Source organism: Hippocampus zosterae, chromosome 12, assembly GCF_025434085.1.
Source record: "Hippocampus zosterae strain Florida chromosome 12, ASM2543408v3, whole genome shotgun sequence".
NCBI lineage: Eukaryota > Metazoa > Chordata > Actinopteri > Syngnathiformes > Syngnathidae > Hippocampus > Hippocampus zosterae.
Window position 1 is genome coordinate 3,709,748 of NC_067462.1, and position 16,043 is coordinate 3,725,790.

Below are 16,043 nucleotides of genomic sequence, written 5' to 3' on the forward strand. Positions count from 1 at the left end.
GTTTGAATGATGCAACTTTTTTTTTCTTTTTGAAGCCCCAACAGTTATTTTTGTGTAAGGACAATAGCGTTTTGAGTAATTTGTTCCCGTTTTATTTGTATTCTTGGTATCTTGGAGTAAGAACACGGAGTCCAACGCGGCCCGCGCACTTTCGCAACCTAACATCTGGCCTGAGCGGACCTCCTCTGCGGTCGTGTAGCACTTGTATTATTTGGACAACTCCCTGCTGCTCCAAACCAATCTTCATAACGTTTCCGCTGTGTGGGGAACATTTGTCGAGTCGCATCGTTTACTCCGTATTGTTGTGGAGTTTTGCTCGATTGAGTAACGAGACCATCTTAATTTGATTATTAAGAGGAAGTAAGATCTGAATCCACCCACACGCAACTGATGCAGAAATGTGTACAAGTCTTCTTCGGCCATCGCTGGCAGTGTTTGAATGACATTTTGAGCCACTCATTGAGTCAAAAAGTAGTGAAGCTAGCAAGAGTACATAACGTATGCACATTGAGTAGTGAAGCTAGCAAGAGTACATAACATATGCAAAACCGAAGACCAAGGAAGAAACCATAAAACGTCAATAAATTATTTCACTCTTTGAATCACTTCTAGGACAAGTCAATTTGACAATAAAGTTGTACTTGACTTGGCAATTTGACAATAAAGTTGTACTCGACTTGAAGTCGAGACTCACCGACGCCCACGTCACTCACCCGGCCAGGCCCCACCTTTTAAAGCCGTACACACTCAAAATTGACCGATATTGCAGGAGACCAACAAATGTTTAATGCCAATGCGCTTTTATCCAATTGATCAATGGGATAATCGCACAATACTCGAGTCTTAAAACGATTTGATTTCCGCAACCCGAGGTACACAGGACTATCTCCTCAGTTTCTCAAAGGCGTTAGAGTGTAAGATACTTCAGCTAAATGCGCTTAGTTGTGAAGAACGTACCGTCAATTTGATGTCGGTCAAGACGCTAAAGAGAAATTACACTTCCATAGCGTCATCCTAAATATCTTAAAATACAGACCCGAAGAATCCAGTTTGTCATCACATTGGACCAAACTCCCACTCGTCGCAGTTTGAATGGAATGTCACTGGAATGCGCTCACGCGTTCGGTCGTAAAACATTCCAGGCAACAGCTTGACAAATACAAACAGTACCGTCCGGATGAAGGTGGCGGCTGGGCCAAAATGGGATCGGGAGGGGTGCCTGGAGTTGGGGGAGGGTAGAGGGGGGTGGGTGGGCCTTCTCGGGGATTACAAATATAATCTGAGAACAGACGGGGGACACCTGTGGCCGCGCAGACCTCGAAGGATTACAGCGGCATCCTGTGATAATGAACGGGGAGGACTGCTTGCTTTTGCAGCACGTGCCTCCGTGCTTCCCCCCCGACCCCCCCCCCCCCCCCCCCCGCTCCTTTCACTCTGCTCAAATTTCCGTCGGCTCTTTTCATGCCGTCTTGTTGCACGCTGGTGTAATTTATCCAAGTTTGTGCCTTGAAGTTTGTTCACCCTGCATAAAATCCTTCAAGTGGCTCCCAATAATCATTTTATAAGAGCGCCGGTGATTCATTTCCGCCGAGTCGGGTGATTTGCAAATATTTCTAATGACTCTGTTTTTACACACGGTGCATTGTCAGAGGCTTTCTTGTTGTGGCATGTCACATGGCGTAAGACGATGAAGGAATACTGGAATTACAGCGGAGTACACAGTCATCCGTCACTGTATTTTTTTTGTGGTATCACCTCATCACGGATTTCGAAGTCCTAGACATTTTTCTCTTATGCCGCAGGGGTTTGCGGTGATCGTTTTTCCACACAGAACAACGTTACGGCAGACTCAAATGGCAATAAGCGCGAGCCAGAGGGTGTGCGTAAAAGTTGGGGCTCATTTCATACTCGTAAAAAGAGAGTGCTGTTTTTGTGTTATAAGGCAAAACTGTCTAGTCATCATCAATGCTAAAGTAAACGTCGGCAGCTAATTTGATGTAGCCTACCATCGCTCTGAATCCCTCCACAGTTGGACAAAGACAGACACGGCCGCTGGCGCACTTTCAAGTGCTTTATTGAACGTACGGTAACCAAATAAAACGTAACACGCGCGTTAGTACGTTAGCTACATGGACACAACTGATGTACAGTCACTCTGAAACTCACTCGGCTAATGTGTTAGCCACTTAACACCCAGTCAGCGCTATCCTCTCATTCGCTGACTCCCATGTCACTCAACGGTTCAGGCCTTGCCTTTTAAGGCTTCACACAATCAGTCACAGATACTACAGTGTGACGTGAGGATGACTTCCCCAAATGAGCAGAAATACCAGCAGCTCACGTGCATTTTTAAATGTATACCCAAATAGCAAAACAGAATATGATCGCTAACGTTTTGAAATATAGATCCCAGTAACCAAATGGAGTACGAGCCCAACTCCTTTACACACAAATGTTCTACTTGGTTGTTCTTAGTGGTTCCTTAGTGTTCTATTTTTAAGAGGACGAATGAATCTTTCTGTAGGAAGTCTACGAATTTCTGTTTTCATCCCAGTGTTGAGTAGAATGACTAGCGGAGTTGTAAAAATAACAAAACTTGCCACGACTGACTTCTTGAGACAGCAAAGAGTCCTGGTGTGTTACAGTTTCAGACTTGACACAAAGCGACGGCGGAACGTTTGACTCTCAGAAGTTGAAAATGGCTCTCAAGCAGCTTGCTTTGTGCACACGGCGCTCTTGAGAGCGAAGGATGTCTGTCATGTGGGCTGTGTTTTTCTTTTTAGCTCCTTCAGCCAGCTGTGTTGCGAAGGTTATGCCCTCCAGACCTCCTGGCAGATGGTGGGTGGGAATTAAACCAGCTGCCTATTTTTGGTCATTTTATGACTTGGGCTTTAAAAAAAATTAGAGGATCCATGGATGCTAATTGGTTGAGTTTGTATCGTCATCAAGGCCAAGGCAAGATAAAAAGTGTCTGCTTGTTCTTAATGAGGCTTGTTCGGTTGTAACAACTACGGTGACCTGCTTAGGGGCCCGGCTACAGCTTTGCCTGACGGGCAAAGGAGCTGAAGGTCAGACTAAGGTTCAATAACCTAAGCAGTTGTGCCCATTTTTGCAGCACTTTCGTGTCAGAATACTTCTGAATATTGCAAGAATAGTGGCGCCAAAAGTAGAGGCAGACAGTGAATAAATGAAGACCTGCGAGTGACGGCTGGGCTTTCAACTTTCTTCACTTGCCATAGAAATTCATTTGCCTTGTGCACTTCTTGCTCGTCGGATGCTTCTTCCTGATTTTCGGTCGGCTCATTTCGGTCCTGGAAAAAGCTACAGGACTGTGCTCCAATGAAATTATATTGTATTATTATATTTATACATAAAATATATAAATGTATTATTATTGTAAAATGTGTCAATCTTATTCATTTGTTTGTCGTTTTATTTTGGCAAGATCATGACTTTGAACGGCTGACACACATACGCCTGTTGTAAAAACGACTCGCATTTCATGAGTAAAAGTGTAAAACTTTATTGCCAAAGTCTCTGATGATAGTTTATCTCATCTAACATTGTGTTCCTTTAGGCGTATGCTCCTTGGCGACCAGGCGGCAGTATATTACAAACATACAAATACAACTGAGGAGTTTCACAACTAAGTCACTTGGCAAAATGCATTATTAGTCAGTTTGGGGGTGGGGGGTCGGGGGGGTATAATAAAAAATTGATGCACGCGAGTATTGTGAGAGTGACTGTCCAAATGTGTTCCTAGCATTTGTGTTAAAGTATGCCTTGCGTAAATGGTTTTAACACTGTGGTGCTAGTTTCATTAGCCTGTCTATGATAGTTTGCATGGCGTGATAGCATTGAGCTAGCGGACATTTCCTCAGGCCGTTCTTCTTGATTTTCTTTCAAATTCAACTAGAAGCGGCAATAAACAGGTGGAAGCGCCCTTTTAGAAGGACCGAGGTGAGGTCAGTCGAGTTGGATGCCACCCTCTAGCCTTTAACCTCTCAAAAGTTTTGGCTCACAAATCAAAGGAAAATACTTGCTGCCCGACTGCTTGAATAAACCGTTTTGTTTTAGAGTGACGATGAAGTGAAGCTTTTGGTGATTCCTGTTTGTATGGAATCCGTGTTCTTCATTCTTGAACCGAATAGTGGGTAATTTGACGGATCTGGGCCATATCAGTATCACTTCATTCCGAAAGAGGAAGTAATAACATTAAGAACAAATTTTGCTCCAATGTGACCGTCGCGCTTCTACTCAAATTCACAAGCATGCAGTACAGATGTGGGCCGGCTGCCAGTGAAGTCTGCCGGAGTTCCCCTGTGTCATTTTTTATTTTTTTATTTTTTATTTTTATTGCTGCATGCAGGGAGTGTCTCATGTTTTGGGGTCACCGCACTCAGTTACGCTAGCTGCACACAGGCACGGTGATCATTTCAAGGCGTAGTATCCGTCAGATGCAGCTGCATGTGTGTGGTTGTACTATCAGGACTTACTTAAACTCAAATTCACATACTTTGTGTGGTGCTTTTTGGCTTTATTGCGTCTAGCAGTCTTCACAGCTGCCCGGAAGATTACAAGCAGCTGCTTTGGGTGGCGAGTTATTATGGGATAAGTTAAATCTCGCTATAGGATGTAGCAGACATATGGACGTCTGTTACTTAATCACTTACGAACCTTTTTTTGGGGGTAGGGGGGACAGATTTCAGATCATGGGATATTTTGGGAGGCTCTATTAGATATGCGCAAACGAGTCAAAAGTGTCTTTGTGTTCTTCTAGTCATAACAGCTCCACCCTCATCCATCACCCTATCTGTAACATTTTATCCTTGCGTTATCAGTTGACCGACTGAATTCCCGAACCTCGTCACTCAACCGCGAGAGTCCCGTTTAGTCATGTCGTCACTTTGCAAAAATGTCACCTCTCGCCCAAGTTTTTCACTCACGGGCGCATGCCATCGTACGCCATTCAGCGGTTGTGGATTTTAGGTAACTTGACCTCCAGTATGCTGAGCCTGTCACAGCTCATTAGTGCTTGGACGACGAGAAGAAAACTGGTACACGTCATATATTTTTTTTTTTTGCTTGACTTGGACCTTTACCAAGGAGGAAGACCGACCACAGCTGAGTGCACGCGCAAAGACTTAAGAGTGCTCAACACCTCGGCGAGGTTAAAATTTCCCAAACCCCGTTTTAGTCCCGAGTCAGCTCATCGCAAAAGACATGACTGATCTTTAAAGACCCACATAATGTTGTGTTCTGTGGCAATATAAGCAGCAAGCGTAGATTTTTTTGGGGGGGTTGTTGTTCTTTAGTAATCAGCATGACGGCAGATGATAACACGCTGACTCAGCGCATGGCTTGACCTGATTTTATGAATCTTTTTTTAATATGGTGTTTGTCATTCACGCCATGAACTACGCCATCTTTTCTCATGAAAGTGACACACACGATGTAGTACCGACTACGAGACGTGATCCGTTTCTACGATAAGTTAAATCTACTCTGCTCCCTTGTGAGGTGGCTAACCATACCCTACTTTGTACATGTTGACATTTCTCCGTCTCATAATCAACGTGACAAGTTGAGATTCGCAGCCTACTCGTTGTCTTCTATTAAAAGCGATGCAACATCTACAAATCTCTGTGAATTAAAAATGTGAATTTCACGACAAGCCTGGGCGAGACTCGATCGATCTCGGCGGCAGTAAATTTGTATTCCTTTTGCCAAACACAAAACATCCGCGGCAGAGAAAGAGTAAATATGTTACGGGACATGAAGCTTGGAAGTGGGTAAGATATCCGGCCTAACTCGGCCTGATTCACAGCATTGTGTCCGGCGGCAATCTGTAGCCTGGCAGCATCTGCTGAATTCTAATTACATTTGCCGCTCATTCCTGCAAGGGCTGACCGGAGTGAACTGAAACCTTTCTTTGTGCTGCACTTAGCTGTTATTTTCAGTCCTCTGCCTTGTCAACCAGGTTGAGTTGCATGAGTCTGCTCTTTTCAAGAGCACTCTTATATATTAGGCGATATTTACAACCTAGCAACTGTCCAGTTGTGCGGTAGAAATGCACTATTTCATTATTCAATTAAATGGCCATTGTTTTGAAACACTTCTGATACTCAATTTGAATGAATATCAAGTTTTATAAAGGATCGTCGGAGATAGGCACTCAGAAATAACGACAAGACACTTCTGGCTACCAACAATAGGCACTTTATTGGTCCCACACAGAAGTGATGACACAGTTCAAACAAGTTGTATGAAGCTAAAGATGATATACTCTTACCGTATGCCATTAGGGTGGAGAGCCAACACCCTCAGCAGAGTGAGCTTCAATACGAGCTGGGTGTTCGTACGCTAACCCACAGCAGACTCTGCTGAGGAGCATCGCTCCCTTCCTTTTATCCTCTAAAGTGTGTGCATCGGGAGGGGTGAGTGGCCATTCTCATCCCTCCCTACGCCACACTGTTTGTTGTGTAACCAAGTGGCATTGATCAAGTTTTGACAATTCAAGCAAAGCAGACTATGAAGTCGTCAAAGCAGGCTCAATAGTTTATCTCTGATGTCGTCAAAGCAGGCTCCAGAGTCCATCTCTGAAATTGCTTAGGCAAGCAAGTCACCAAGTCATGCAATCATCTCAAAGCAGTTTTTCACTGAGAAGATATACATTGATTAAAGAAAACATCACAAAATATCTTAATATACCAGCCATGCAGGCCAGACGATAATACACAACACTGATAAATGAACTCGGAAGCCAGCTGGAGACTGGACAACACTCGCTCAGCATCTGACTCTGCATTACTCATTCATGAAAATAGACTTCATCGGAGTGCATTCAGCATCTATCTTCCCCTTTTGCACCCCTGGAGAGCTCTGTTGGAAAATCCCTGGAGAGTAAACGGATCCGGGCTGTCCTATCGGGCCGGGCGGGAAACGGCGGAAAACATTTTAAGAAGTAAAATTCAAACCACTTACATTCGATTGTTTTTATTGCTTACTTCTTGACTCTATCCCTCAGACTTAAGAAGTGAGAGCAGAATCCCTCCCACCGCTCGAGTCTGACCAAAATTGTACCCGATTAGGAAACCGTACCGTGCGGTTCTGATGGTCAAAGGCAATCCCGTCCAGCATCGACAGTATCGCAGCGCTAGCAGTATTAGCCTAGCATTAGCATTGTAAACAAGCTAAATGCCCAACCTGACCAAAGAAGACAAAGTTAAAGTGTGACTGCTTCTCTAAAATTTTCTACATCCACTAAACATAAACGAGAGAGCACAATTCTTGTCGTTTCCATGGGAGGGGTGAGTCATGCGTAAGCCTCAAAAGTACCCAAAATTGCAAGAGCCGCTCCGACATGAAGCAGATGTTTGACGACGGGAAGTAAAATAAAAACCCTCAAATGAGTTTTGACCTTATTTTTCAGACGTGGATTGACGACCAACACATGGATCGGATTAGAGTCTTCCCACATTCAGAAAGAGATCTTAAAAAGCGATTCCGCATTAAACTGCTGTCAAGAGAAAACTGGCAGGAAGTGATACGTCATCATCCTGCGGCCATTTAACTGTGACGTATTTCTCTCTTTCAGAACTCGATGAATCTTCCGCCGGACAAAGCTCGCCTTTTGCGGCAGTACGACAACGAGAAGAAGTGGGAGCTCATCTGCGATCAGGTGGGTTACTTGAGGTGATGTCAACTCCCCTACACTGGTATCATTGGATTGCTCACATCGGGGTGTGCACTCACCGGCCGCCTCAATAAGTACACCGACACGTTCTAATGCGATCCAAAGTAAAAGCTCAAGAAAAATTAGACAATAGCGCTCTGTTATTTTTTTTTACGCTTGTGAAATCAACAGTTTTATTGTCATTTTAGTTTGCAGGCAGTGTAGTACCTCAGAGGTGTTTGGCTACACGAGTAGGGCACAAGGAGATTATTGCAGTGTCTAGCACACCTACCAAGCCCACCTTTCAACGCAGCACCATGGCTGCCAAGCGCTTGACAAAGAACAGGCGAAACCTCCTGGAGCTCTGGAGAAAGAATGACCTTTAGTTCCGGAATGACAACTAAGCACTTTCTGGACGAATAGGACGAAGGACTATATTTCCTGAACGAACGGATGTTTGAGAAAAGTTTGTAATATAGTTTAGAAGTTCGTAATATAGTTTTCAAAAAATGAAAGACGCTCATTCACACATCACGTAAAGTGAAATTTAAAGTGATGGAATTGGAAGTGTTACTGGACGAGACAAAGAAATCAAATGATTTATATGGAAAAGAAATGGATTCTTCCGGTAAAACGATCCTATTCTCCATATTTTGGATGATTCTCTCCTCCAAGACACCTGATTCAAATGATCGGGATCATTAGAGCCGATGATTTTGATTCACGTGTGTTAGACGACGTAAATACTTAAAACCGCAGGAGAGTGGCCCTCAAGAAAAAATCGTTGGCACCGCCCTACCCACTCTTGAGGACTTGCAAACTGCAAGAATCAAGACAAGGGCACGGAAAATCCTCCTGGATCCCCCGTACCCTGCCCACCACCTTTTCCAGCCACTCCCCTCAGGCAGACGCTACAGATCCATGCGCACCAAATCCAGTAGACACTTAAACAGCTTCTTCCCTCTAGCCATTAACTCCTTAAACAGTCACTGACATAGTCACTCTTCTTGCACCACAAAATGGTACTACAAAACTACTGGTATACTCTAAAATGGTTCAATGATTTTGTTGTTTTACGATGATACTAGTGCAGCGTGTTATACTGGAGACAAATTCCTTGTGTGTTCTACATACTTGGCCAATAAAGATGATTCTGATTCTGAAGAACCGGAGTTGGCCCACACTTGGCATAGATGATACATAGTGATCATTGTTGTTTCTGGCATTTCAAAAATGTTGACTTTCCACTCCTTCTTATTTTACCTTGTGCTATGCTGGTAACGTTGCCGCTGTCATGTGCGGGCCTGGCTAGGAAATCACCTTCCACATCTGTTTGCGTCCATTTTTATGCATGCAAGCCTTTAGTAAATCAGGCTCTGAGTCTTGCCGCGCTGGCCTGGCATCAAGTGGCTTAAGTGTTCGCATCGGTTAACCGGTTAAATAAGCCGGCCTGTTATTTGGTCAGCGCCGCGCGTGGAAAATAACATGGGAGCACACTGTGCTCTCACTCGGGTTCTCGATGCTCCACTCAGCCCGCCAGCCTCCGTGACGAGAGTTTTCTGCCTTTGTGAGCAGAAGAGAAAATCGGATGAGAGATCAGGACCACCACCCACCTCGAGTGCATCGATAGTCACTGACCCTAAAGCAGTGGTTCTTAACCTTGTTCGAGGTACCGAACTCAACCTGTGTCTTAACCTTCATGGCGGAGGCTTCGCCGAACCCCTGAGACCGATTCACCGAACCCCTGGGGTTCCATTGAACCCAGGTTAAGAACCACTGCCCTAAAAGGAAACGGTGCCACAGAGTCCAGTGGGGGCTGAGTCAGTAACTTTGACTACAAAAAAGCGTTTGGTATAAAATGGCATCTTGTTTAATGATCATTTACGTGAATATCCGGATCCCAAATGTGACTTCAAATATCAAAGGTGTCCAGGGATTTTGAGGAAACACAAAAAGTCCGCCGCAAGTTGCTAATAATGGTTTGAATCCCTTTGATCTGAATTAGCACTAATCTTTTGCTATTTACAGCGTCTACGTAAATTAGAAGCGGTGGCTTAACCGAGTCCATTTGATCTAGCAGGAAGGGGAGCGCCTTTGAGCACGACCGTGGTTTGTTGGCCGGTGTTGTCATTACTTGCCAATCTTCAACGCAAGTTTGGCTGTTAGCCGTTACGATTTGTGCTCATCATGTAAAACATCTCGGTGAAGTGATGATCACTTAGCTCAGGGGTGTCAAACTCATTTCACATTGTGGGCCACATACGGCCTCGGTAGATGTAAAGTGGGCCGGACTATTAAAATTACACTATACTCTGCTATAAATAACTAAAATAATGTCTTTCCATTGTTTTGGTTTCAAGAAGCACAAAGAACATGAGGAAAATGTTGAAATTTAACAAACAGGTCTTTTACAAAACATTTCATGAAGCTCCTTAGCATATAAAATCTAAATGTAATCCGTGCCTACACCTTACAAACTAAGAGTGCTATTAATTATTAAATGTGTAAAGAATAAAGTATTTACGTATTTGATCGCGTCTGCTGTGTTGGGTCTGTCTCAGTGATTGACTGAGACTGCTGTTGTCTTCTTCTCTGATCAAAACAATGTTGTCTTTTTACTCTGATCAAAGCAGGGTGTCCCCCTAGCGGATACACCATGAATTGCACCTTACTGAAAATATTAATTCCGTGTCTTTTGCGCATTTTGTCACCTTTAAATTATCTTGCGGGCCTGATAAAACCTCCTTGCGGGCCGGTTCCGCAGCTCGATGCGTCTGATATGACATTCTTGTGCTGACGCAAAGGAAATGGGGGTTGGAAGGGGGGGGGCATGATCTGGTCTGATCTCAAGCACCAACTGACAGCCAGGGTTACAGTTACAAATGCTCAGGAGAGTCGTTTGAAACGCGGCTATATTCTGCCCTGGGCCGGAAAGGAAATTATTAGCCTGAGAACCCGAGTTACGCAAGGGAAGCCTGTTATTTTTCCAAGAAAACCAGAGTCACTCAATCAATACGTCAAGCTTCGAGACTAGGTCTAAACATTGTGTCCACCGAAGCACAAGCGAGCTCCGCTCCGGAACGACCCGGCGGTTGGCTCCGGCAACAGTTTATTTATGATACATTGTGCTCCAACTTGCATCGGTGGCGTTTCTGCTCAAAACAAAAGCTTTTCTCTCCTCTGAATCTTTCACTTTTCTTTTTTGACAGGAACGATTCCAAGTGAAAAACCCCCCACACACTTACATCCAAAAACTGAGGAGTTACCTTGACCCGGCAGTCACAAGAAAGGTGAGACGGCCTTGCCATACAAAAAAAAAAAATGTGTTGTACCATTGCGGTCGTTGTATGCCCTGTTCCACTGGCAAAAGCTTTTTCTCCCACTCTCACTTGAACCATTTTATCTCGATATCTCGCCAGCTGAGCGCAGATAGCGCTCAAAGCTCCTTTGGGAACTTTCTTGATATAAAACAAGCAAGAGTGTTTTCTCAGGGTGAAGCAAAGCTAGTTTATCGATAAAACTCAACCCGCTCCAGATTTTTACCCTCCATGGGCAGATAATGACGACGTCACTGTGGCCAATACTGCCGTAATGACCACACACAAGGCGCATCGGATTTTAAGGCACGCTGTGAGCTTTTAAGAAAATGGAAAAGGCTTTTTAGTGCGGAAAATATGGTATGTTTTTTTTTCTTCTCCAGCATAAAGTTGATGAGTGGTACATCAATTCAGTACACAAAATGATGGTTTAACATTACTACGGCGGTAAGAGATTTGTGTGTTGTGACACTTTGGTGTCAAAATATGTTTTATTTTTCCAACAGTATGCTAGCATAGCTGCTTTGTGACGATAGCTAATTTGAATGGATTGACCAGGCATTTTCTTTTCCCTTGGATTTACCAAACTAATTTTAATGTAATTAATACATATTTCATCCGCAGACTTAAACAGCAAGATGGCTGGACACTTTTCAATGTCTTTGGCTGGATTCTCACTCTGTGTCCATGCAATCGTTGGCTCCTCCGGATGTCAATCATGACGAGTTCTGATCTTTTAAAGCAAAGAGTATAGACTCGGGTCACGGGGAGCGTTGTCTTATCACAACAGGCTCTTCGACTTTTGTTTCGCATGTGCGACATACAGTACGCGGCTTCTTGACGAACCCGTTCTTGGGTCTACAAGACATATTTTGTTTAGCATGCGTCGTTTTTGTTTTGACAGTTGACAGAATCGCCGACCGCATGTTTTTGTCGCTCGGTTAAGAGACCGAATTGACAGCTGAGAGTCAAGCGAGCTTTGCCAAGGAGAGTGGGCCTGAGGAGCGAAAGGCGACATGTGAGAGGGTTAAAAAAAAAAAAAACAAGAGCTTGGTTGAAAGAGAGTGAGGGAAGCTGACCAAAAAAAAAAAAAAAGGAATCAGAGGAAGAGAGAGAAAGAGTTATGGGACTTGTTTCTACATTCCTGCGCCGTTCCCCCTTTTTCCTCAAACTCAAACAATTGGCCACTTTGTGTGGCGGCGAGAGAGCTGGAGGTCATTGCCTCAGCTTTCTCTATAGGCAAGGCTCCGGTGCATTCCTCGGAGCAGCTCGCAGCCAATGGGCGCCCACCGAGGTTGAGCTCCCATCCAACCAGTCCTCAAGAATGTATCGGCCATTGATAGGTTTCCAAGATCTCAAAAATTCTCCTCTTGTACACTTTCGCTGCTCCTCTCTCGCCGTCCTCTGGGTCGCAGCTGGTTGTACTTATGTGGAGTGCGCGGCGGTTGCCTGGAGAAGAGGAGGAGAGCGGCCTCTTCTTTGGAAAGCCCGCTCAGTACCCCGAAATATGCTTTCCGGACCCAAAAAAAAAAAAAAGGGCTCCTCCCTAATAAAAACACACTGTTTCTCATCTGCTCATGTGCTATAAACGCGCCCCGCCCAAGCCTGAAGACACAACAGGGTGGGAGCGGCTCTCTCGTCTGCCGATCTTAACATGGAGTCAATGTTTTCCCTGCCCTTTTTTTGTTTGTCGGTAATGTGACGGCTTTCTCCAAAACCAGGCGGTAATAACAATTTGCCTCGTCACCAGACAGTTTTAAGAGCAAATATTGATTCTAATAGCTGTCTGAACTTTTCTTTGCCCAACAATCTGCATATTTGATCATCTGGAACCGGCTCAGATTGTTTTGCGATCACCAAACGTTTTTTCTTTTTGTTTGTTGCAAATTACGAAAATATTAACTTTTTGCGACGCCATCTCAAGTTAAAATCTTTATTTCAATGTTTACTGGCGGCCCGGTAGTCCAGTGGTTAGCACGTCGGCTTCACAGTGCAGAGGTACCGGGTTCGATTCCAGCTTCGGCCTCCCTGTGTGGAGTTTGCATGTTCTCCCCGGGCCTGCGTGGGTTTTCTCCGGGTGCTCCGGTTTCCTCCCACGTTCCAAAAATATGCGTGGGAGGCTGATTGAACACTCTAAATTGTCCCTAGGTGTGAGTGTGAGCGTGGATGGTTGTTCGTCTCTGTGTGCCCTGCGATTGGCTGGCAACCGATTCAGGGTGTCCCCCGCCTACTGCCCGAAGACGGCTGGGATAGGCTCCAGCACCCCCCGCAACCCTAGTGAGGATCAAGCGTCTCGGAAGATGGATGGATGAATGAATGAATGAATTATATTAAATGTTATTAATCTGTCCTGGGCGGCCCGGTCGTCCAGTGGTTAGCACGTCGGCTTCACAGTGCAGAGGTACCGGGTTCGATTCCAGCTCCGGCCTCCCTGTGTGGAGTTTGCATGTTCTCCCCGGGCCTGCGTGGGTTTTCTCCGGGTGCTCCGGTTTCCTCCCACATTCCAAAAACATGCGTGGGAGGCTGATTGAACACTCTAAATTGACCCTAGGTGTGAGTGTGAGCGTGGATGGTTGTTCGTCTCTGTGTGCCCTGCGATTGGCTGGCAACCGATTCAGGGTGTTCCCCGCCTGCTGCCCGGAGACAGCTGGGATAGGCTCCAGCACCCCCCGCGACCCTAGTGAGCATCAAGCAGTTCGGAAGATTTCAATGTTTACTGTTTCAGGACGTTACAGCAGCACTTTTTCTCCTCCTGCTTGTCTTCCCTGGACTTCATTTCCTCTCCTCTCCTCAGTTGACAAGATTTGTTCTTCTAGTTATTGTGTAACAGTCTCAGGGTCCAACCATTCATTCATCATTTGTGTCGCAACCGCTACGAGTTTGCCGCGGCCTCCTACGGAAGTGTTTGCGACTGCCAGCCGCCCGTCCCTCGCTTGGTTTTGGACCAAAATTGGTTCGTAAATTTGATTGCCGCCAGGAAAGTGGAGTGCTATTTAAAAACCCAATCATGGGCAAGACCTATTTTACCTTCACAGTTTCCAGTGAGTCAGCTCCCGATTTTGTTTACTGCTCAGTGGTTACTGGCATCTTAAAAAAACGACCGATAAATATTTTGTGTGGGGGAACCCAATCCTCGCTTTCTCAGTATCTGTGTCGTAACTGCCTGCTGCTTTCCACATGAAGAACTATAGCCTCGCCACAAACGTCTCCGTACTATGAATTGACCTATCTGGATTTATAAAATATTAACTCACCCTTCTTGTTCCTTAGAAATTCCGCCGAAGAGTTCAGGAGTCCACCCAAGTCCTGAGAGAACTGGAAATTTCATTGCGGACCAATCATATAGGGTGAGTCAGTGCAGGACAATTAAGGTTTGCCATGGTCGTTCCACAGCTGATAACAGCCCGACTGATCTGCAAGACGACTCATTTCATTAATAGTAGACACGCTAACGCGCGTGAGCGGCTGCGTACGCAAATTCCGAGCTAGCGGCACATTAATACGCGGTGTTACGGTCACCTTGAATTTGTTGACAACACATTTGACGTGTCGCCTCCCATACGTTGCTGCGGTACCTGAAAAATGATCAAAATAGCCATATTTGGGGGGGGGGGGGGTCACGGAAGGGGTCGTGGCCTTTTTTTGGACCCATCAGGGGACAGTTTTGTCACCCAGTGTTAAATTTACTCTCACACTCCCATCATCTCTAGTTTCTGAGAACACAACTCCCAACGCTGGATGTTTACAAAACCAGACCTCCGAATAAACCACGAGGAATGACGTCTGCCTGTCAATAGCGTCCAGGAATTGTTTACACAGATTAATTTAATTGTCCAAGACTTGATGCCGGTAAACTAGATTACATCAGTAATCGTCTTAATCTAGACAATGGGGGGCATTAGCATAATGTGAGCGGGGCAGAAGGGCGGTGGGGGCGGGGAGGGTGCCGGCGGTGGCGATGGGGGCAAGATGTCACCGGCTCAGACAGTGAATAAGTCCAGTTTGTTTTGAGAGGTGAAACGTGCGCGGCGTGGGGGGGGGTAGGCTGCGTATAATGGCAGATTGTCGCCGCGCTCCTCACATGTTGCGTCGTGGTCACCGACGTGCGCTGAATGGGACGATTGTGACTTGTCCTGTGCTAATGATTACCATGTGGCACAACACGACTACCCCTCCTGGCGCTGTTTTTTTTTTTTTCTCTCCCCCGCCCCCCAGCAACGCTAGCAGCCACCACTTTAGTAGACCCTCTCTGCAGTGTCCACACAGTAACACTGCAGGAGGGCTCATAAGGACAGTCAGGGGACCTGAGTGCAATTCCATTGAGCATGCCTCGGTGCCATTATGTTTCTACCCTGTAAATTTCTCTCATTATCAAACAATCGGGGCCTGTCAGAGAAACACCCTAAGACAGGCGTGTCCAAAGTCCGGCCCGGGGGCCAAATCCGGCCCGCGGTCGAATTTCATCCGGCCCTCGGCCCCCGTCATAAAATCAGTGCCGTCTGGCCCGCAGGTTGGGCGCAATGGAACACGTGTTGCATTGACTGAGGTCTCGTAGACTGGTGAGTGATGTTTCATAGAGTACTGCTTCCCTCTAGTGGCTAAATGAGTAATAGCATTCACTAAATGAGTAATAGCATTTAGACACTAGAGGGCATCACTCACGAGTTAACAAGACATCACTCCGTGTTTATATTGACTGATATGTCATATTTCAAATTCCTGTTTCAAATGAACCAAAAGAAATTCTTAAGATTGTTGAAATTAAAATAAAAATGGAAATGTGAAACAGACTGGCTTACTAAAATTTGCTGAACAATATTGTTGTTCAATGTAAAGAATGTCAGCCAAGGTCGGCCCCCCGACATTTTACCACATAAAATCTGGCCCCCTTGGCAAAAAGTTTGGACACCCCTGCCCTAAGAGGTCTGGACGAAATAAGGATTCTCTGAGTGCTTCAATATGGTTCCAGGAAAACATAAAACAAAAAATTAATTGTAGTCCTGAAAGTGTCTAACTTGACTGCCTCAATGTGAATGGGCTCTTGTTAATTT

The 16,043-nt window shown here is 45.3% G+C and overlaps 1 protein-coding gene across 7 annotated transcripts in view; it reads left to right on the plus strand.

Moving 5' to 3' along the window:
- fmnl2a (formin-like 2a) overlaps window positions 1–16,043 on the plus strand; it is a 46,567-nt gene that overhangs the window by 8,207 nt on the left and 22,317 nt on the right. For all 7 annotated transcript variants that reach the window (XM_052082676.1, XM_052082675.1, XM_052082673.1 and 4 more), the window contains 3 exons: window positions 7,598–7,681; window positions 10,885–10,965; window positions 14,263–14,339. In XM_052082676.1, coding sequence (XP_051938636.1) covers window positions 7,598–7,681; window positions 10,885–10,965; window positions 14,263–14,339 — 242 coding nt within the window. The remainder of the gene's footprint in view (window positions 1–7,597; window positions 7,682–10,884; window positions 10,966–14,262; window positions 14,340–16,043) is intronic.